This window comes from Trachemys scripta, chromosome 3 (genome assembly GCF_013100865.1).
Source record: "Trachemys scripta elegans isolate TJP31775 chromosome 3, CAS_Tse_1.0, whole genome shotgun sequence".
Lineage (NCBI taxonomy): Eukaryota > Metazoa > Chordata > Testudines > Emydidae > Trachemys > Trachemys scripta.
The window spans coordinates 63295218-63316830 of NC_048300.1; the positions used below are offsets into that span (position 1 = coordinate 63295218).

Genomic DNA, 21613 nt, shown 5'->3' on the forward strand with positions numbered 1-21613 from the left:
CCTAAGCCCCAGCAAGTTTAACGCAGCCCTGGCGACCCCCATTAAAACGGGGCTGTGACAGACTTTTGGCTCCCAGCCCACAGTTTGAAAATGGCTGATAGACCACTGACTGCTACAGGTATTTAAGACCCTATCAGGGCCGGCTCCAGGCACCAGCCTGGCAAGCAGGTGCTTGGGGCGGCCACTCCGGAGAGCGGCGGCACGTCCAGCTATTCGGCGGATCGTCCCTCACTCCCGCTCGGAGCGAAGGACCTCGCACTGAATTGCCGTCGCAGATTGCCATCGCGGGTGTTTTTGTTTTTTTTTTGGGCTGCTTGGGGCGGCCAAAACCCTGGAGCCGGCCCTGCTTATCATAGACCCCTATTCAAGGCTTATCTCGTCACACTGTTAAAAATACTTTGGGGAGAAAGTGAAGTAGTGGGGAGAATACAACTAGGTAAAGTTGATTGAACCCAAATGTGTGTGAACCATGGAGGAATGAGAATTGTAAGAAGATGAAGATGGGGGTATGTCTGTGTTAGGAGCACCTTACCACTGTAGGAATTAGGGTATATTACACTGGCAAAGTGCTTCTAGTGTGGATGCAGATATACTGGCAAAGCTATTTCCCCCCACCCCCCGTGAGAGAAAGAAGTCATACTGGTAAAAGTGCAGTTTTGCCAATATAGCTGTATGGATGCTTCAGATTTCTGATGGCACAGCTGGAATTGCACTTCTTCATACCACTGACCGACATGACATAATGCCAGCAGCAATCTGTAGTGTAGACTTAGCCATAGAGAGTAGAAGATATTTGACAGTTGAGCGATAGTGAGAGAAAATGGGAAAAACACCAAAGCAGCCCCAGCCTAGAAGAAGCACATGTTCATGAAAAATAAAAACATTCTCTGTAAAACTATAGCTATAGAGAGAATGTTTTTCTTATATCTACATATATAAAATGTTCTGTTCCTTTTGCTATGTATTGGTATTTCTGATTATGTAATTATTCAGTTACTAATACAGTCCAGTATCTGAAAGCTCTATAGAGAGCGATTTGGGGAGAAAAATAGAACATAGCTTCCTTTTAGTTCTGCTGAAATAAAGTGGACGGAGGTTTTTTGGGGGGTGGGGGAGGGCAGAATGGAAAAATATCTTTCTAAAACAGGGACCTATGGTATCTGTGAATCTACAAGCATCCTTTAAATGTGTTAATAGAGTTCCTTTTGTCTTTTCTTTTTCAGAGCTAAATACCACAAATTAAAATACGGCACAGAATTGAATCAGGGAGATATGAAGCCTCCAAACTATGATTCTGGTAAGAATTTAAGAGTGAGGGAAATATGGTATAAAGTTCTCCTGTAATTTTAGCTACAGTTTGTTGAACAACTTAGTGGACACAAAGAGGATAGTAAAGATTGCTTAATGTTGCAAAAGACAAATGTTAGCCAATGCAGTTTGTTACACTGATACTATAGGTACAGTTTGTTTCTTCAATTAGGCCATCAAATGAGTTGAAGTAAAAAATGGATGCTGCAGAATATATCTATTCTCTCCTCTTCAGATCAAAATTCAAGAAAGTTCTGGAGTCACAGAAAGATGTGGAAAACACATCTGGAGAATCTTATATTGGAAGAATTGTTGTGCATTAACAATAACAGTGTAATGCAATAGCAACGAATTCAAAATACTTAGTACATCATTTCCTGATTCATGATCTTGTTTGGATTCCAAAAAAATTGAAACAAACGTGTGTTAGAGGTAAACTCAAGTTGGCAGTACATACTATAGAATTTTATAAAATTCCAATGATAACTGGAAAATAAATATATAACAAATAGTGAACACAAGTTTGGAACAGAACAGTTCTCCCATAGATTGTATCTATGGATAGCTTTTTTGGGTTATCCCTCCAGAAGATGAATACTTCTCATAAAGAAATGGAGTGACTTTGAGCCACAAAAGAGGAGGAATCGGAATTACTTTTGTTCTTATCAGCAAAATAAACCTTACCAAATGGACTTCCCCCAGGATCCAGATTATGCAACAAGTCCTTGAGAGGAGGAAGGAATAAGCAGAAATTATTCCACAACTTTATTCTTCCATACAGCCAAAAAAAAAAAAAAAAAGCCTATATGGAAGTCATTTCTGCACACTTCACCCCTGCCATTCACTGTGCTGGTTAACTGAGTCCTGGGCAAATCCCTATTTTACTGGGTGCTGAAGATGGTCTAAAAACACTTACCTATCAAATTCTCAACAACACCATTGTCCCTTCCCAAACTACGCAAAATACAATGAAGCACAAACTGAGGCATCTTATTTCTCATCTCTTACAAAATAGTGCCACTCGTTTCTTGTACCCAGACTGGAAGAATGCTGAATTCTGTTACATCCTACATGTAGCTGCTTAAAAGAATGGAGGTTCTTGCACCATATGGGATCTAAAGCTGGTTTTTCATATGCCTTCAGGATGGAGATTTTTCTATTATTTCTAGTCCATGCGAGTTGTCCTTGCTTTACTGCACATAGATCCACGCACATCTGCATGCTTCTCTTGGACCAAGTCAGAAAAAATGTTGAGGCTTATTTCCAGTGATACATCCTGTTTGTCCCCTCCGTGGTACCTTGGAGGTTCTAATAATTCTGGTTATAATTCTCCTAATCAAGGGATTCAACTCTTATCTGTATTTAGGTGACATTCTCAAAGAGCTCTTCTGTGCCATTTGGCAAGCAGTCCAAGTTCTTTCAATCTCCTTCCTGAAGGATAATGGCTCTGTCATCAATTCTGGGGAGAAGCAAAGATCTCTCTGAGATGTCTTTACTTCAACATTAATATAGACAACCTCCAGGTTTCCTGTCTGAAGAGGAGTTAGTATGAAGCTGGATATGAGTCAACAGTGTGCTCTTGTTGCCAAGAAGGCTAACGGCATTTTGGGCTGTATAAGTAGGGGCATTGCCAGCAGATCGAGGAACGTGATCGTTCCCCTTTATTCGACATTGGTGAGGCCTCATCTGGAATACTGTGTCCAGTTTTGGGCCCCACACTACAAGAAGGATGTGGAAAAATTGGAAAGAGTCCAGCGGAGGGCAACAAAAATGATTAGGGGTCTGGAGCACATGACTTATGAGGAGAGGCTGAGAGAACTGGGATTGTTTAGTCTCCAGAAGAGAAGAATGAGGGGGGATTTGATAGCAGCCTTCAACTACCTGAAGGGGGGTTCCAAAGAGGATGGAGCTCGGCTGTTCTCAGTGGTGGCAGATGACAGAACAAGGAGCAATGGTCTCAAGTTGCAGTGGGGGAGGTCCAGGTTGGATATCAGGAAAAACTATTTCACTAGGAGGGTGGTGAAACACTGGAATGCGTTACCTAGGGAGGTGGTGGAGTCTCCTTCCTTGGAGGTTTTTAAGGCCCGGCTTGACAAAGCCCTGGCTGGGATGATTTAGCTGGGAATTGGTCCTGCTTTGAGCAGGGGGTTGGACTAGATGACCTCTTGAGGTCCCTTCCAACTCTGATATTCTATGATTCTATGATTCTATGATTCTACTTCAGTCTTGATGCATAAAATTCTCTTGGCTTTTATCTAGCACAGGTTTTGATAATTGTACGATGGATCCAGCTGTGTTCAGCTGTCTTCAGAAAATCAATGTCTAAATGACTGATTATTTCTCATTGCTAGTCCTGAGCAAGCTTGTAGATTCAAAGTAATAATAGTACTTAACATTCATATGGCACTTTTATATGTATTTATTTTTAAGACTGAGCTGACAGGGCAGCAGCACATTTGTTTATGCCATAATAGCTTTATCTGGGTTAAAGGAAAAACTTAGTTGTGGTTTTAAATAAAAGATTATTTTCAGGTGAAAATTTGATGAAAATATGTTGAATGACTATTAAAATAACCATGGCCAGGAGAACACTGCCAATATTGTCTAAACAAAAACAGCTAAATATTTTTTCCTTCCCCACAAATCATTGAAATATGGCTGAAGTTTAAGTTATCTGTAAGTAGGCCTGACTGAGATATGTCTCCATGACCAAATTTTAGACGTTGGTTGGGTAAACTTTAAGGATTGATATTTAAGGTGTCAGTATCACACCTTATTGGTTCCACCAATAAGGTTTTTTTGTAATTATTTTGTTCATTTTATAAGAACCTAATTAACCTTAAAATATGTAATCACTATAGAAAACACTGGTACAGAATTTCAGATATATGCATATGACCGCATCCTTGTGAAGAAAAGGAGTGAAAACCCATCATCTAACTGGTTCCATATTGGGAAATAATGGTAATATGAAGGTGCTGAAGACAAGTATAACTTGTTCTCAGAACACAGTAGTATGCTGATGGCAGTCTTTATAGTATGTTCTCATAGGTAATACTGCAGAGCTGCACTTATTTTAAGAGCTTTAAAAATAAGACTGAAAAAACCTGATTTGAATGAAATCTTTTCCAGATGAAGGGAATGAAACAGAGGTTCAGCCCCAACAAAATAGTCAACTAATCTGGAAACAAGGGCGACAGCTACTGAGACAGTAAGTGTCAAAGTTCAAACAAGGGAGCTAGATACAAACAGGATTGGAAATTGAATGCGTCACTGGGCTTTTTTTTAAAGATTTCCATTAGACTTTTCTCTTTCATGAAAAGAGTGGCAGAGTTGGGTTAACTTTTCCTTTTGTCACTCAACTTTTCCAAAGTTTGAAAAGTTTTGATAAGTTGCAGAGTAGAAAAAGTAAAAAGTCAGAGGGGGACAAACTACTCACCACTTTTCATATGCTTTCAGTAGCAAAAAGGAAAAAAATTGGAGAAAAGTAGTGCGGGATTAAAATTTGGTTTAAGAAAATTCACAAAAATCTAATGAAAAATTTAAAATCTTTTTCACAATTTGTTTTCAATTTCAAAGAGCTTCCAATCCAAAAGAACTAGAACACCACCGTCTGTGTTGTGGTTTTCAGTTCTTGACATATTTAACTTTTTAGAGCAAGAGTTGGCTCCATATAATAATCTTCCTGCTATTTATTGTGATTATTGCAATACATTTAAAATAACAGCAGTGAGAACATACAATAGTAATCTACAGTGATTTTGAAATGCTGTAACGGAAGGTGCGTGCACTTTGATGAAACAGGGTCAAAATTTATATATTTTATCCAAGTGACTGTCCCCATAACTATGCAATTTCACCGCAGTTATCAGTTAACAACCCCTTGCTTTAAATGGTCTGGTTCTTGTTGCAAAGCAACGTCAGTGAAAGGTCCTCTATTGTGTAACCCAGTCTGTCCCCACATAAACCCTATACCCTATTCTGTCAGAGTCAGGTTCCGGTGATTTTCATGTCATGCTGCAAAGCTTACCTGTGTTTCCATACTTTTGTGTTGGGGAGGCCTGAGTGGGCAGAACTGTGTAGAAGAAAACCCAGACTTTTCTTCTGTTTTTTTGTTTTTTTGAAAGGCCTTATAACTTTTGGCACTGGACCAGTTTTTTTGTTGAATGGATTATTATTTAATATATTGTATGTGTATCCATAGTTTCTGAAGGGCACAAATAAATAAATAAACAAATATTTTCTTGGCCACGACTCAACGGTTTGAGGACAAGTCTCCCTCTCTGAATCATAGATAAAGAAGATTGTGCTGTTATATACATGATTCAGCATCATATATTATAAAATTGATGCTTAAATTAAATACAGACTTAATTTTGCATAATTAACTTATGGGACTGCCAGAAATTCAGCACTGACTCTTTCTCCCACCAGACTGGCGGCAATGAGGATGTAATTGTTGTTGTAAATGCAAGGAGTGGCTTGTATTAATAGGGGAAAAACAAATGCCCTAGTTTGTCATAGTCATAGTGTGTTACTAAAATGATATAATACATGACACTTACATCCTCAGAGACCTTTACAGTATTGACCAATTAATCCTCATAACACCTCTGTGAGGTCAGTAACATTAGCTCTATTTTACAGATGAGGAAAGAGACTGAAAGATTGACTCACCCAGCACCATGCAGCATATTACTGGTAGAGTCAGTTTTAGAACTCATGCATCCCAATCCCAGGCTCAGTTTATTAGATCGCACTTTCACCTCTTATGCACGCTAGCCAAATGCACGTTCTGCAGGAATATTTAAGATTAATAAAATGATTAAGTAAGACTAGATCTGTACAAAATACATTACATCGTAAAATCATATGTTTGTCCTATTATAGCTACAGTAACCGAATGGGAAGTTGACACAATAGGTGTTTATAGGCTTTGTCTAATGGTCATCTAAGGGACAAAATTTAAGTTTTACTTTTTTAAAGTTTGGTTTAGATTTCCATGAACTTCTCTTGATGAATAAAATAGGTTGTGGTATGTTGTATGCAACTGACATTTGTATGAATAAATTGCAGATATTTTAAGTTAAAGTCCTTTTCCATCTTTTTTGGTAAATGTAATGAATAACGTATTGTATAAACACTGACTACTAGGCTCTTTGATTTTCTCAGTGACTGTAGAGACTGGTACTGCAAGAGACGATCCCCTCTGCAGCTGGTACAAGACAATTTCTTAGAATGTTTCATTAGCGCAGTACCATGCTTTGCTACACATTGTACTGAAGATGAGTTTAGGGAGAAGCTTATAATTATTTAAATCAATAAATGAAAGGGTATATTATTGAGATCTGTATGAAAGACTAGCATGAGTTCTGTTCCTACAGGTATCTGCAAGAGGTGGGTTACACTGACACCGTACTGGATGTAAAGTCAAAACGAGTGCGAGCTTTATTGGGCCTCTCAAGTGATGCATCAGACAGGGAAAATGACAAAAATCAAGAATCTATGGTAAATGGTACAGAGGCTGAGATTAAAGAAAACGCAATGATTGGGTAAGTGCCTAAGACAACAAATGTTATCTTTGTGTATAAGTGCAAATTATTATTATTGTTATAAATCTAGTTTATGTTCATTTGAAAACTTATACTTTTTAGTCTTCAAACTGACTGAATATTTCTAGCCAATTCTATTTTAAAATTTTAAAGGATGAATATGGAAGCCACGCTTCTCTAAGTGTATTGCTTCTTTATGAGAATCTTAATTTTATTTCCATTGGAAGGTGACATTAGGAAATCAAACCTTCTGATTTGTGATACATCTGTTGTTAAATGCTTAAGAGAAAATACCAACTGCCAGGGTCAGCTTTTTCTTTGGTTTATTGGAAACCTTAATATAGATTAGAGGCCTCTGCATTCTGGTAGATAGTGCTTACTGTTATAACAGTATAATCTCTAGTAAACAGAAGATTTTATTTATAGTATCTGAAAACATTTTGAACATGGATAAGTTTTAACTGTTATAACTCTCCAACTTTGTCACTAGTGTTTATATGGATAAATATGTGAAATTCTGGGTATACTCTCAGTGTAGCTTCCATATGCTCATGCCAATCCTTTTTTGATATATTTCTAATACTGTTGCAAATGTGGTACAATGAGTCAAATTGAGCAAAGTTCAATGCTTATGCTTAGGCTTTGCCAGACTTAATTATTTTTAAATTTGATGGATAATACTGATTGATATTTAAGTATTGATTTTAATTTTTATTGATTTAAATTTTCACAGGTTTGGGAAATTATGGTGTGTTAGGCAATGTGGTGGTGGGGGGACAATTAATGACAGTTGACATTGAGATTCAAAAAGTTAAAGCTTTATAACCATTAAAACACAAACTGTCAAGATTTTAGACTTAGATCAAACTTTAAGTTCTCAAGCACAATTTTGCTTTCTTTGCCTATTTGTAAATTTCAATTATCCAGGAAAATATTTTTTTGCTGGTTAGTGTGTATACAGTGAAATTGACATTTATCAACATTTACCAATAAAAATCTAATCCTTTCAAGTTGACTTCTGTTTTGTTTACTAAATAATATTTTGCTGAAAGTATTGTAAATAAACTTTTTAATCTTTTTCTTGCCACACTTACTACCATTAATATCTGAAGCTCACTTTAAGGGTTCAGCAAAATTATTCCTTGGTTCTTGACTGAAATACTGTAGCTTTGAAGAGCTTAAACTAATAAAAAGGATGCTGAATCATTTTAATTAAAAATGTGTGACTGAGCTCTGTACTTCCATAGGTAGTATTATCACCAACAAGCAGTAGACCCTTGTTTGTCTAGGATTGGCCTCTTGTTTCACAAGCAGGTGTGGTTTAAATGTAGCAGAGGTAGTGTCCTTTTCTTCTGAAGTATAACTGCTTTATGTGGCACCTAATCGCCGAAGGGAGTTCACAATAATCCCAGCCAGTAGATAATTGTACTGGCCTCAGGCATGTGTGCAGAGAAGTTACTTAATTAACTCATTTTCATTCTATAATTAAAATTATTCTGTTAAATGAGGAGTTAGGGCATATGAGGGGACCCCAATCTGTTAAATTATTTTGTACTTCTAAATAGTAAGCCTTGCCCTGAGGAGGATATCCTCTGGTTGGCAAGGGCTGCTGCTGCTGGGGCACCTTTTAAAGTCAGGCTTGCTGCTCTGAGATAGTAACCTAATGGAATTGACTATTTGTTGTAGAAAACTGATATTGGGTTTGGCAGATACATTATTCTCCCTTTCTATATTTATCCTCTTTATTTCTCTCCTATGATAGTTTTTCATTTTTGTTCCAGCCTTGAAGAAATAGTGAGTTCTGACGGCATATGTAGCTTTCAGTTTGGGAGGTGTGAATGATTTGTTTGAGGTAAAGTGGGAGTTAAGCTCCCTCTCCCTCCTTTTGTTTTACTTGAGATTAGTGGAGTGTCATTTTCTATTAGTTTGAATGGAAGAGAGCTCCAGATAGGGAGCTATGTAATGGGTAAATTGGATTGAATGATAGAGCTGAGCTAGTACATTTAAAGATACCTGTTAGGAAGACGCTCATTAGAGGAGATAGGCCTTAGAGTTGGTGGCACCAGATACTTAGTTTTGCCTCCTTCAGCAACTCAATTCTCCTTTTTGAGAACTATGCATGTAGTGGGGGTGTAACTGTTCCTTCAGATTTCTTCTCCATAAGCTTTGACCTTACAGAGCTAGGTCCCTTTTGAATAAGGATAGAGACACAAGGTGGGTGAGGTAATATCTTTTATTGGACCAACTTCTGTTGGTAGAAGAGACAAGCTTTTCAGGTCACCCAAAGAGTAGCTCTGTGTAGCTCGAAAGCTTGTCTCTTTCACCAACAGCGGTTGTCTCTCTAATACCTGGGACCAGCACAGCTACAACAAAAACTTGAATAAGGTTAACATTTGTATTTGCAGGCTATTTCTGGCTGTGAGTGTTCAGTGATCCACCAATTATCTGTCATTCTAGAAGACTTGTAGTTGCAGGATTATGGTATTGCATGTGCAATCTGAGAAATTGCGATGTTCTCATCTCACTTGTACTGCACAGGGTCACTAACTGCTGAGAAGAGTTGAGTTGAGCATCTGGGTGTTTCATGTGTGTGGAACATGACAAATGTTTATGGTTCAGTTTGTGTATAGACCCTCAGTTATATGAGGATTTCATGGTGGAGTACTCTGAGCTTGTTTCTGCATTCTTCAAATTACTCTGTGTTTGCAGATGTCAGCTCAGACCTCTGGTTTGCATCCTCTTAGAAGTGAAGGATGTCAGGGTTTTATCAAAGGATTGCGAAGAACTCTTGCAGGGCAGAGTGTATGACTAGCCACCTGTGAATATTTTGGATTGTAGGGTATATGTGCATAGGAGATAAATCATCATATCATATATTTCAGTGCAGGAGGTATTCCATACTTCTCTCCCTTTATTTCAGTCCTGATGGGCTGCACGGCCTGTCTGCTTCCTCAACCTCTTGAAGAGCACCAGTGCTGAGTACGTGATTGAGATTAAGGGCAAGCAGGATGAGCCAAGTCCTAGTCAGAATATTTGTTCAGCCTTCAGAGACTTGATACTGTCAATCCCTACACCCAAGCAAATCAGCCTCTCCGAGTATTTCTACACTGCAGTTAAAAACCTGCGTCTGGCCCGTGCCAGCTGACTGGGGCTGAGGGGCTATTTAATTTTGTGTAGATGTTTAGGCTTGGGCTGGAGCCTGGGTTCTAGGACCCTGAGGGGTGGGAGGGTCCCAAACTCGAACACTGCAATTAAATAGCCCCTTAGCCCCAGTCAGCTGGCACGGGCCAGCCGCAGGTTTTTAATTGCAGTGTTGACATACGCTCAGAAACCCTTCTGCCTAAATTGTGGGAAGAACTGGGGCAAAGTTTAGATGGCCCAGCTCACTCTCTAGTGGCCCAGAGGAAAGAGTACCCAGAGTGAGGCACCCCATTAGTCCCAGACAGTTTACTTCCCCAAGAGGGGGAAAGAATAGGGGACTCCAATCACCTGCACCTGCTCCCTGCATCCATGGTGTATGGAGAGCTGGTGGAAGGTTATGAAGCCAGAATAAGCTTGTGATTGGGGGCAGGAAGGAGACAATGCCTGAAGGCATATGAGGTGGTAGTGGTAGTAGTAGAGAAAGAAGCGATTGGAGGGTGCTGTGATAGAGGGTATGCGGAAGAAGAGCAAAAGGAAATGAGAGATGAAGAAAAAAGAAAAATTGATGGGAACTCTGAGACAGATTGAGAAGGGATGGAAAAGAACATGGATGAAGGAAGTAAAGACCACAAACTAGGGGAAAAAGAGGGATTTTGAAAGGCACAGAAGGAAAGAAAGGAAACATGCTACAGTTTGTTGAGGGGAAATGATGCCCAGATCTCAGAGTAAAAGAAGGGGAAAGCACAGAGGACACACTAATTTATATTAAAAAAAATCTTTAAAACAATATAACAATATAGAAATTTACAGAAAGAGCAGATTGGCCAAAGTGACTACCACAGTATGTGCAGATGTAATGTTGAGAGGAAATCTCAAGAGTTAAACACTTAAAGCTACAGTATGGTCATTACTTAGATTTTAAAAAATGTGTCTTTTATTATTATTGGAATGTAAGTTGTTAGTAATAAGCTAATACCATTTCAGTTTGTATTAAATTAATACTGTAGGAAAGGTAGTACAAAAACTGGAGGATGCCAAGTGAAGACCTGTTAGTCAGTGAAATTTAGACCTTCAATACAGTAAAATAAGATGCGATGCTAAAGGGGCTTCTGTAATGTGATAACTTTTAACTTTTCTCAGGACTTGAACCGGTCTAGACTACCTTCCTATTACGTAATAATGTTACAGTAAAAGTACACACAAATAATTGATTTGTAATCAAGGTGGATAAAAATCCATTTTTTATGAAAAGATAGAATTATTATTTTTTTTAAAAATTATCTTTTTTTAAAATAAATCTGCTTAAAGGAAATCTGAATTTAATACAAAATATGTTGAGGCCAAAACTTACTATATTCTCTTAAAACATCTAAATAAAAAATAAATGTGCTGAATCCATGAGCCTCTATCAAAAACTGAGTTAAAGGCTGCTTTTCTATATAAAGAATGATGTCCCCCTGTTTCTAGCTTTTGAGGTCAAGCTTTATTAATATGGCACAATAAGTCAGCCTAAGTAACTCATTTTGAAGAATCTTAGGCAAGTAGGGAATTACGTTCCAGTCATTTTCACTTAAGCATATTGGAAAATTTCCCTAGGCTGACCTGAAATAATCAGTTTAATTCACTGATTGCAGTTAGTCCATCTGTTTAATATATCATTTAAATGTAAATGTGAAATGTGTTAAATTTTATATATCCAAAACATTTAAGGTTGTTCTGATTAATAAAAATAAATTTTATGTGCTGTTTTGTGTGTTTAAATTCCAATTATCATCCTAATACAGCTTGACACACATCATGACCAAAAAGATAATTATCCTGTAAAGGAAAAGAACAGCTTGGATAAACAACTGTCAGGGATAGTCTAGGTTTACTTGGTCCTGCCTCAGCACAGGGGGCTGGACTCGGTGACCTCTCAGGGTCTCTTCCAGCTCTACATTTCTGTGAGTCTGCATCTTTAAATAAGCAATATATCACTCAACATTTTCCAACATACTGAAAATGTACAATTAATATGAATCTGAAAATGTTAATCTATATAATTGCTTAAGCAAATATATAAATAAATGTATACCTCCTAGATAGCAAAATTGTGTACCAAATCTAGCGTAAAGCCTCTATTATATTGGATGTCCATGTATTTTAATGGTTTTATAAGAGAATGAGAGTGCACCTTTCTTAGAAAATAACAGAAGTACAATTTGATTTAAAATGGATTATTTAAATCTAGGCTTTCAACTTGATGCTTTTAAATCGTGATTTAAATCACCTTGATTTAAATCAATCCACCATGGTGGCAGTCAGTGTTTAATAAAAGGACTTGCCTACATGCCAGTGGTGAATGAATTTGTCTGACAAATGCCCGTCGAATTTTGCACTTGGGGATCCCCAGGAAGAGCATCAGATGTGATGCTTTTATACTGCCTGCTTCTAGCACAGTATCTTACAGAAGACAATTGGACCAAATGCAGCAATTGCTGTTTCTCCTTCAGCCTCCATCAGCACTACTAGCCCACTGCCTTCCACCATACAGACAGACATCTCTCATTTCCCTCCTGTCCTCTACCAAACGTCTCTCACTGTTGTACGGATAAACTCTGTCTTCTTCCCCTGTCCCTGCATGCAATCCGAACGTCCAGGTGTCAGGTTTCTGGAGGAAAGGAGGATACTCTTCTCCTCTCAACAATGTAATCACTTTATTTTGTAGGATTTTTATTTATTTATTTTTTTTAAAGAGGGAAAAATTCTTGTGCCTGGTGTGCACACATCCATTATACCATATCTCACCTGACCTATATTCATGGCCAGCATTTACTCCCGGGGGAATTCTGTGCTACTGTGTACATGCAGAATTCATGGCCCCCGCAGATTTCTTTGCTTGCCCACAGAAAATGGTGGAGAAGCAAAGGGAAGCCGCAGCGCAGGCACGTCGGTTTGGGTGCCTGGAGCAGCCAGCAGAGATAAATCACCATGGGGGGGGGGGAAGAGGGCTGGGGATGCCCCAGCAGGTGGCTCCTATCCTGTGTTGGGCTCAGCTACTAGTCCGAGCTGGGCTGGGGGCGGGGAAGGATGAAACTTGTTCTTCCCCTGCTAGGAGTGCCAGGTCAGACCCACCCTCAGAATCGTCCCCGGCTGCAGGAAGCTCCACATGCTTTCCCACACCCCACTTCCTGCCCCCATTGCACCTCAGCTGTGGAAGGGAGGAGGTCACTGTATGGGGAGCTGCTCCCCATCTGACCATCCCCCAAGCATCCAGACCCCCCCCCCCCCCCCCAACCCCCCCCGCCAACCCCCACCCCCCCCTCCCCCCCCCCCCCTCGAGCCCTGGCTCCCTCACCAATCCCCACCCCCTCTACATCTGGACCCCCACCTCTGCGCCAAGACCACCCCCGCTGAGCCCTCCCATACTTCAGCCCCCACCCTGATGAGCCTCTCAACCCCACTGCCCAACCAACTGCACCCAGACTTCCACCCCTCCAAGCCCCACTCCCCCAGAACCCAGACCCCCTGCTGAACCCCAACCACCTTCATGCAGCCAGTAGCCTGTGCTTCCCACTGCTATCCTGGAGCTTCCACATTTATTTATTGACAAATAAAATTTTCAGAATTTTGCAGAATTTTAAAATATTGTGCTCAGGATTATTATTTTTTGGCTCAGAATTTTTAATTTTTTAGTGCAGAATTTCCTAAGGAGTACCAGTATTCTAATATTCAGTGCTATAGTGTTGGCTGTAAATGCTGCATCTCTGTGAGAATGGGAAAATTTCCATGAAGAAGCTGGGAATGCTTGGGGGGTGACTGCTTTTATTCATCTCAGTGTTCCTGTGTGGGGAGGACGAGGGTAGCAGTAGGCAGAGCTGCTACTGCAGTAGTACTGTGAAGACGTCACTTTCTTTTCTAATAAAATGAAATGCTTAATTGAAGATGTGTGAGTTTCTAACTACTTCAGAAAATTGTTTTAAGTCTGGATAGTCTCAACTTGTCACATGTTGATGTTGGATTTCCAGTAGATTGGCTGGACAGTATTTTTGGAGCACCGTGCTCAACTTACTCCAACTGTCTGAAAATCATTTAAGTCAGGAGCTAAAGTTTTTCCTGCTCATAGTATAGTATATCAGTAGCCACTAGACATATGGCTGAATATTTGTCTTTTTACACATTCCTGTATATCTGCTAATATACAGATCCTCATGAACACTTTAACACTCAAGAACATCATGTGGATTTGGGATGCTTCCTGGAAGATTTTGATTCCATTTATGAAAACATTATTTTGATAGCCTGACATTGATAGTCCTGTTCCCATATGTTTCATGGCATTTAAAAGGGGAGCATGTTCACTTTCTTCAGATCAACCCACTTGCAGTACAGAAGATAAGTACAACTTCTCAGCATGAATGAACTCAGAAACAGATACTAAAAATAACTTTCTATTAACATTTGAAATTTCCAATGCCTGCAGTGAGCAGAATGAGTGCTTTTCTCACATCAAAGTTTTATATCATTAAACCAAACAGATGGAAACTGCCTCACTAAAATGTCATGTGTAGCCTTGTGCAACATGAAAGTATTTAAGTATCTTTAGCTTATTCCTTGAATCTCATTTTTAATCACTTTACCCCTTAACTGAATCCTAGGTAGTCCAAATTAATTTCTTTTTGAGGATATATTTTTATTATTGACAGAAGAATAAACATATAATAGAATAAAATTGGTGAAATGGAATAAAGGAATAAAATGTTTAATAATAAAATAGATAATTTATGATGCCGAGGACTTGATAAAGGGGCTCAAAGATGAGAAATTGCATTTAAATGGCCAATCGAAGCTCATTTCAAGAGTTCTAACATTGGTTAAAAAAATCACTTTTTTAACAAAAAAAAAGCTGATTGGGCTGTATTCTCTCTAATCTCAACTGGATTTGCACCTTTTTATTTTAATAAAGCTGGTTTCTGTTTCACATCTTACACATGAGCAAAATAAACTCAAGTGAAAACCATCATGGAATCTGCTCCCTAACATCAGGAGAATAATTAAGCATTTTTCCATGACCCTGATTTATTTTCTGGAGTAAAATAAACCATTCCCACCAGGACTTAAGCAACTAAATGTCTTTCTACTCCAAAAGGCAGAATACCTGAGTAATTCCTGCATCCATAAATCCTCTTAGCACTTACACATTTAATCAACCTGCTCTTTCTGTACTGGCTGATGAACATACATAGTGTGTGTTAGCATGCTTATAAAATGGTTTATTGAAAAAAAAAATTAAACCTCTTAATTTAATTGGAGAAAGGAAATAATTCCAAAATACTGTGTGAAGTAGAGACAAATAGTTAAAAACAATTATAACATTTAAAAACCATTTTTTATTTTTAAATATCACTTTTTATTTCCCCTCCTTTCCTCTATTCCTATCTCCCTCTTGCTTTGACCTGAGTGGGGCTTCAAAAACAGCTCTTTTTGCCACACCCAGACACTCACACCAGGTGAGCTTAAACAGGGTTACTGATGGAAAGCTACTGGGCCAGTTGGCTTTAGCTGATCATTAGGAGTAATGCTTCAAACAACAAGCAACACCTTACCGTGTTCTTTGAAGTCCCACTCTTATTGATCCAATGAAGACACTCAGGCCAGCGACAACAGCTTCACTTTAGAAGTCTCTCTCGTTCCACTGCCACACATCTGTGACCAGGACTGGTACCTTGTTCTTGGAAACCTCATACAAGGCACTTATGGAGTGAAGAGGAAGAGACAAAAAAAGTTAATAAATAGGGGAGAGGGAAGCAGAGAAGAGGAAAGAGATGAATAGGGAAGTAACTTTTAAAAGTTACCCCAATTATTTTTTTACAAAAATGTTTGTGATGTGGTCTGGCTAGTCAAGTGGCCTTATCTTTACATGTACATTGGTTGGGACATAATTGTATGGGCTGAAAGCTTCTTCAGTCAGTAAACTTGCAGTTTACATCCAAACCATTTTGTAAGTATTACTTCCTACTTTTATTTTGTATTGCATTGTTTCTTGTATAGTGTGTGTTAATTCATTAGAACTTTCAAAGAGATTGTGACAGACTGTCTAGCCTGTCATAAATTTATACACAAGGTAAAAATTATATTAAAGTGGTTCTACAGCTTTATTTGGTGACATGTATTTCCATATTTTTAGTTATGCTGCATTATAAAGGGCCTGGCTCTCTGCATGGTAATGAAAATTCTTCAAAATGTTTAGAGTCACTAGTCATAGAAAAGAATAAGCTAATTGATATGTATGCATGTGTTTTCTGTACTCAGTGTGAGATGCAGCTTAACTAAGATTTTGGCAGGTTTGAAAGAACTTTCATACCATGAGAAGGGAGTTTTTAAAGATACTATGGCCTCACATTTGAACAGATTTTGTTGGTAGGAAGAGACAAGGAGTCAACAAAAAATAGCTTAGGAAAGTGATGTAACACATATATGAGGCCCAAAGCAGGCCTTGCGGAGAACAAAAAGCTGTATTTTCTGTAAGCGGGAGAGGGGATTTTGCTAAAACACGCTCTCCCACCCCTCTCTCTACCCTAGGTCATATGAAACCTTTCTGGTGCTCTAGATTAGGCCTTTGAAACTGTGGGTCAGACACAGACTTTTTCTGTATTGGCCTGCTTAAACATTTTTTAGTCTAAGGCGAACCTGTATTTAACTATTTTATTTTGTGAATTTCCTCTTTCTGTAATTTACCAATAAAGTCTGCTTTTATTTAAGACAACCTGTCTTCAGTCTTTGATACTGTTAGTCACTGACAAGAGTGTCTGAGAAGGAACTAACCTCTTTCCTTGTGGGAGGGAGGGCACAGCAACTGAAAGGGAGGAAGGTCCAGGGAAGCCCCAGTAATTAAGATCTCAGGTGTCATTACAAAGACAATAACTGTCTGTAATATAATATTACATAATTTAATTTTAAATTATAAAATATTATGGGTCATGTTAGAAGCAGCAAAGAAAATTCAATATGCTCTTAGTGGCATCACCATACAAAACAGTGAGTTAAATTTTAGTGTCCCGTGTTTTACAGTTTACTGTGTTTAAACCAGCTCCTAAATTTTAGACCTTGAAATCCAGATGAACATTATACGTTTTGGAGTAGTATCTTCTGTTTTAAGATTTTGACCAACTGGCTCCCAAGCCAAAATTTTTGTTGGAACAATTCAGGGCATGAATTGAAGGTGGTTGCCTGGTATGTTGAGACCAGTCACATCAGAGAGAGCTTTAAATGATATCTATGGGGTACTTCTCATAGAACAGAATTGGGGGTGGAGGTGTATGCTCTACGTTATCTCAAAGAGGATGGGGAGTTCCGTGAGGGTAGTTATGCTCTTTATGCCAAAAAGGAGTGAGTTCAGATATTTCCCAAATCTAAAATAATTAAAAAAGCGTATTGCACCACCTGGTCCTCTTGCCCTCAATGTGTGTGCGAGGAATTTCCCCTGCACAGTTATGAGTCCATAAGGGTGCCATAGGGAGGGGTGCCCTTAGCTGAGTCCTGTTTTTCCCCCCTCACTTAATGCAGCAGTCCCTACTTCGGCTGCTTTTGTCATTATCCTGCTGTTCAGCCTTTTATCATCAACCAACTGTCAACCACAGGTTTCACTTTCAACTATTTAAAACTTTTTCTTCTGGTATTCTAATATAATTGGTAATGTAAAGTTGAAATCTATTTCATTTTTTTAATTGAGTTAAAAGTAATTTCAGTTACTATCCTTATCCTTGAGTAGTCCTGCCAATTTTCTTCAAATCACATACTCATAATTTTTAATGATTTTCACTCTTCTGTTGCTGTGTGAAGGAAGTAAAGGAAGCTGACTAAACAGGGTAAATCTTGAAACTGACTTTACACAAAGTGCTGTCGAATGCACAATGTAAACAAGCTAAAAAATAGATACGTTTTCTCTCATATTTTTCAGTTAACAGCATTTTTAGACATCACTTGTAATAGCAAGTAAAAATATTAGATATTCATATGATTTGCCAAATGGCAAGAACACCACAAGTAAAAGCATTAGGTGTTAATGCTATTAGATTGCCAAATCTCCCAGAGCACAAGGCAGGGACGATATGTCTGTAAGGTGAAGCTTCATTTCTCCGTATATCTCTGGGGTTTGGAGATTTTTCCCACTTTTCTATCTGTATTTAGCTATCCTACCAGAATCTTTGTTCAGAGTTCTGTCCCAGTGCGAGTAGTGTTAGACTGATTGGTTTTATGGATTCTTGTTCATCCTAGGAGTTTGAAGTACTGATTCACTAATTGTGTTTATTCTTAGAATCTCTTTTACTGTACTGCATGTTCATCAACATTACCTCGATGAATGGTCACAGGCTCTAGCTTGGATTCTTTCTCTTAACAGTTGTTGACATAGCAACCCTTCCTGTTCCAGAGACATTTTCTGGATTTTTGCCAGAATTGACAAAAGTAATGTTAGCAAAATTATATTTTGTTAAATGTTAACTGCTCTTTAGAGTTAACTACATAATTTAGTCTTAAACAGATTTTTTTTCCATTGAACTTTTTTTACAGTAGCAAATTTAGTACTCATCAAAGGTGCGTGATTGATGGGTCTGGAGCCTTCTGTTTCCCAGCAAGATGGGGGCATCACAGGAAGCAGTGAAGTCATATTTTGCTCTGCCACATTACTGTGCCCCTGTGAATGCATGAAAGCTAGCTTGGCTGTCTTGTTCAATCTTTGTGCTCCCTATTGCAACTGCCAAGAAGAGTGCCAGTTGTGATGGTGTTTTGTGATGTGGGCCCAGCTGGAAACTGTTCTAAAATACTTCAAAAAATTGAAGCAGCTAAGTGGGGAATTGCAGCTGAGTAAGAAATAATTACAGAGTGTAAAAAAAAAAGAAAAAAGAAAAAAGAAAAAAAAGACCCATCGTTAATATTATATTGTTTGCCCACAAATATAATTACATATAATCATTGTCCAATTTTACCAACTGACTTATTTTTATCTTGCAGAGTATTGGTCATTACAGAACAAAACAACCAGATTGGTGAATGCAATTTTTGTTTTTGCTCTTCTTTATTCAAAATATGTTTTTTATCCAGGAAACCAGAATTGACAGACTCTGCCTCTCTGCTAGAGACCTTCAAATTTCTTGAAAATGCAGCTGCAGATTTCAGTGATGAAGATGAGGATGAAGATATTGAAGGAAGAGAGAAAACAATGATTGATACCTCAACGGTGGGTCAAAAAAATCTCATTGTTGAAAAACTTGTGGTGAACAGAAAAGTAAAAGGAAAGTGTGAGGTTAAGGAAACGTAAACAGGTTGATTCTCTGTCACTTATACATGCGCATCTGCATGTGCCTCATGCAAATTATTAAATGTACCCCATATATGATTAAATGTATATCTGCCTAGTTGGGAAGCATAAGATTTGCACTTCTGAATTTATGTGCGCAAAGTAAGCGTGCCTACTTGGAGCCTGAAAATGATCCCCAAATGTTATTTTTTACTCTTCTTTGGTCTATTCTGTTAGCTTTATTTAAAAAAAAATAATAACCCTCCTGCCACCTTCTTCTCAATTTGAATCCAGAAGTTTGTGAATCTAATTATTTTTAATGAACATCTGATCAATTTTATTTTTTAGGAACCACACACCTTCTAATTCATTCTTCTGCCTTCTTTTGACGTTGAGAAGTATAATCTGTAATGCTAAATCAGAAATCCATTTGATGCGAAATATTTGCTTATATTGGCTTAAAACTTTTAAACTAATTTGAGGAAAATGTTTTTTGCAGTTTCCCAAAACATATTACATTTCATTTTTAGCAGCTTGTAGAGAATTTTAAAGTAAATGTACCTGTAATATATGAATAAACCCAACCCTATTATTTAACCCAATCCCTTTTTGTTTTGTCAAATTGTTATGCTTATAAGAAGCACACACAATCTTTTTCAGGGGAAAAGGCAATACACCATGTTTATTGACGATACAACAATTAGCATATGCATTCAGTCACCACACACACAGACACATACACACACAGACACAGTCCCGCCAAGCGATGTTATAGTTACCAGTCCAGAGTCCGGATCAATCTAGTGGCAAGCTTGGTTGATCATCGGTAGGGAGGAGCTGGGTTCCGTCGGTCATGACACACTGCTCCGGGGAAGTCTTGGCAGGACGAACCCAACGTTTCTTGGCAAGGCACCCTGTTTATATTGTGATTTTCCTTCATTGGGACCAATGAGTTTTGCACCGTCATGCTGTAATCAATTGTTGTTTGACGAGTGCTTGTTTTTTTTTAATTTTTTTTTTCTTTTATTAAGTTCCTCAGGGAGTTATCCCATGCTGATTGTGATTACAGCTTTCTTGTTCCCATTGATAGGTGCTTGTCTCATTTTTAGTCTTTAATCTGCCCTCCTCTGACATTTTAATAGGGGTGTGTTGCAGCCTCTTGGCGCCCTTGCATCTGTCTCCAGTTCCTCCATAGACCATCTGGTTCAGCAGTGGTCTTTACGCTTATCTCTTAACACACACATTCCTCATTCACACACACAACAAAATTAATTTACATAGAACATTTTGAACATCAAGTTGCAATGCAAAAGAAAACAATCAGGCATTGTTTTACTTATTTTAAAATGCTAAACCTACAACAAATTGGTGACCCTCAAAGGTCTGTCACTGCCTTGAAATCAGCACAGACACAGATTCTGGCTGATGAATCTTTACCAATGGCCCATTAGGTTATTTCTTTCTGTTGTTCAAAAAGGGTAGGCTGGCAGGATATGATCAAATCATACACCAATACATGCTACATTATTATTCTTTATCCTTCATTCTAAATTATATAAAATACAAACAATACTATTACAAAGTGACTAAACTTCCTTTTGAGTATACAATGCATGGTAAGGTTACAATTGATCAAATGAAAATGTCTGAAAATTTTGTCCTAATAAATCATGTTTGTCTAATCAGTTAGTGGTATTTAAATATGATTTTAAAATAACGGAACAATTAGTTGTTTGATGGTACAATAGTGATAGACCTAGGAAGTACAAATAAATGCCTTTCTTTCTCTGTCATCAAGGGACTGCCATCTGTAACAAGCAAATTTACTTTCTGCTGATCTAAAACATTTTTTTCAATAAGCCTTTTACCTTTGCAAAAATGATCTCTCCTGGGTGTGTTTCTAATGGTATGAAGCACAAAAATTCTTCCTTGAAAATTTCACCGTCATAAAATCTAACAAACAGTGATAACTGTGCAGTGTCATTTAAATCGCTTGATTCAGCCTCTGCAAGAGACGTGTATTTGGCATTTTTAAAACCATAAAGCAGTGCTGACAGACAATCCTTGTAAATTATCTCCGATCTTAACACTGCCATAGAATTAGGCAGGGAAACTTGCTTCACGTGGTTCACAATGTCCTCTTTTCCTATTTGTCGGAGATAAAAACAGTCATAGGCAAATAGTAGGCAACGCATCACTATTCGTGAATTTAATTATAAACATTTTTAAGGGGAGCTGATGGGCCACACAGGAAGCCTTGATGGAACACATTTGGCTCGGAGGCTGCCTATTGAGTATCACTGCACTACTGCTTAGATCGGCTTAACTATGCCAC

At 38.2% G+C, this 21613-nt stretch overlaps 1 protein-coding gene across 3 annotated transcripts in view; it reads left to right on the forward strand.

The window, feature by feature from the left end:
• STRN (striatin) overlaps positions 1-21613 on the forward strand; it is a 97436-nt gene that overhangs the window by 34853 nt on the left and 40970 nt on the right. For all 3 annotated transcript variants that reach the window (XM_034764934.1, XM_034764936.1, XM_034764935.1), the window contains exons 3-6: positions 1224-1297; positions 4441-4519; positions 6693-6860; positions 19083-19218. In XM_034764934.1, the coding sequence (XP_034620825.1) occupies positions 1224-1297; positions 4441-4519; positions 6693-6860; positions 19083-19218 (457 nt within the window). The remainder of the gene's footprint in view (positions 1-1223; positions 1298-4440; positions 4520-6692; positions 6861-19082; positions 19219-21613) is intronic.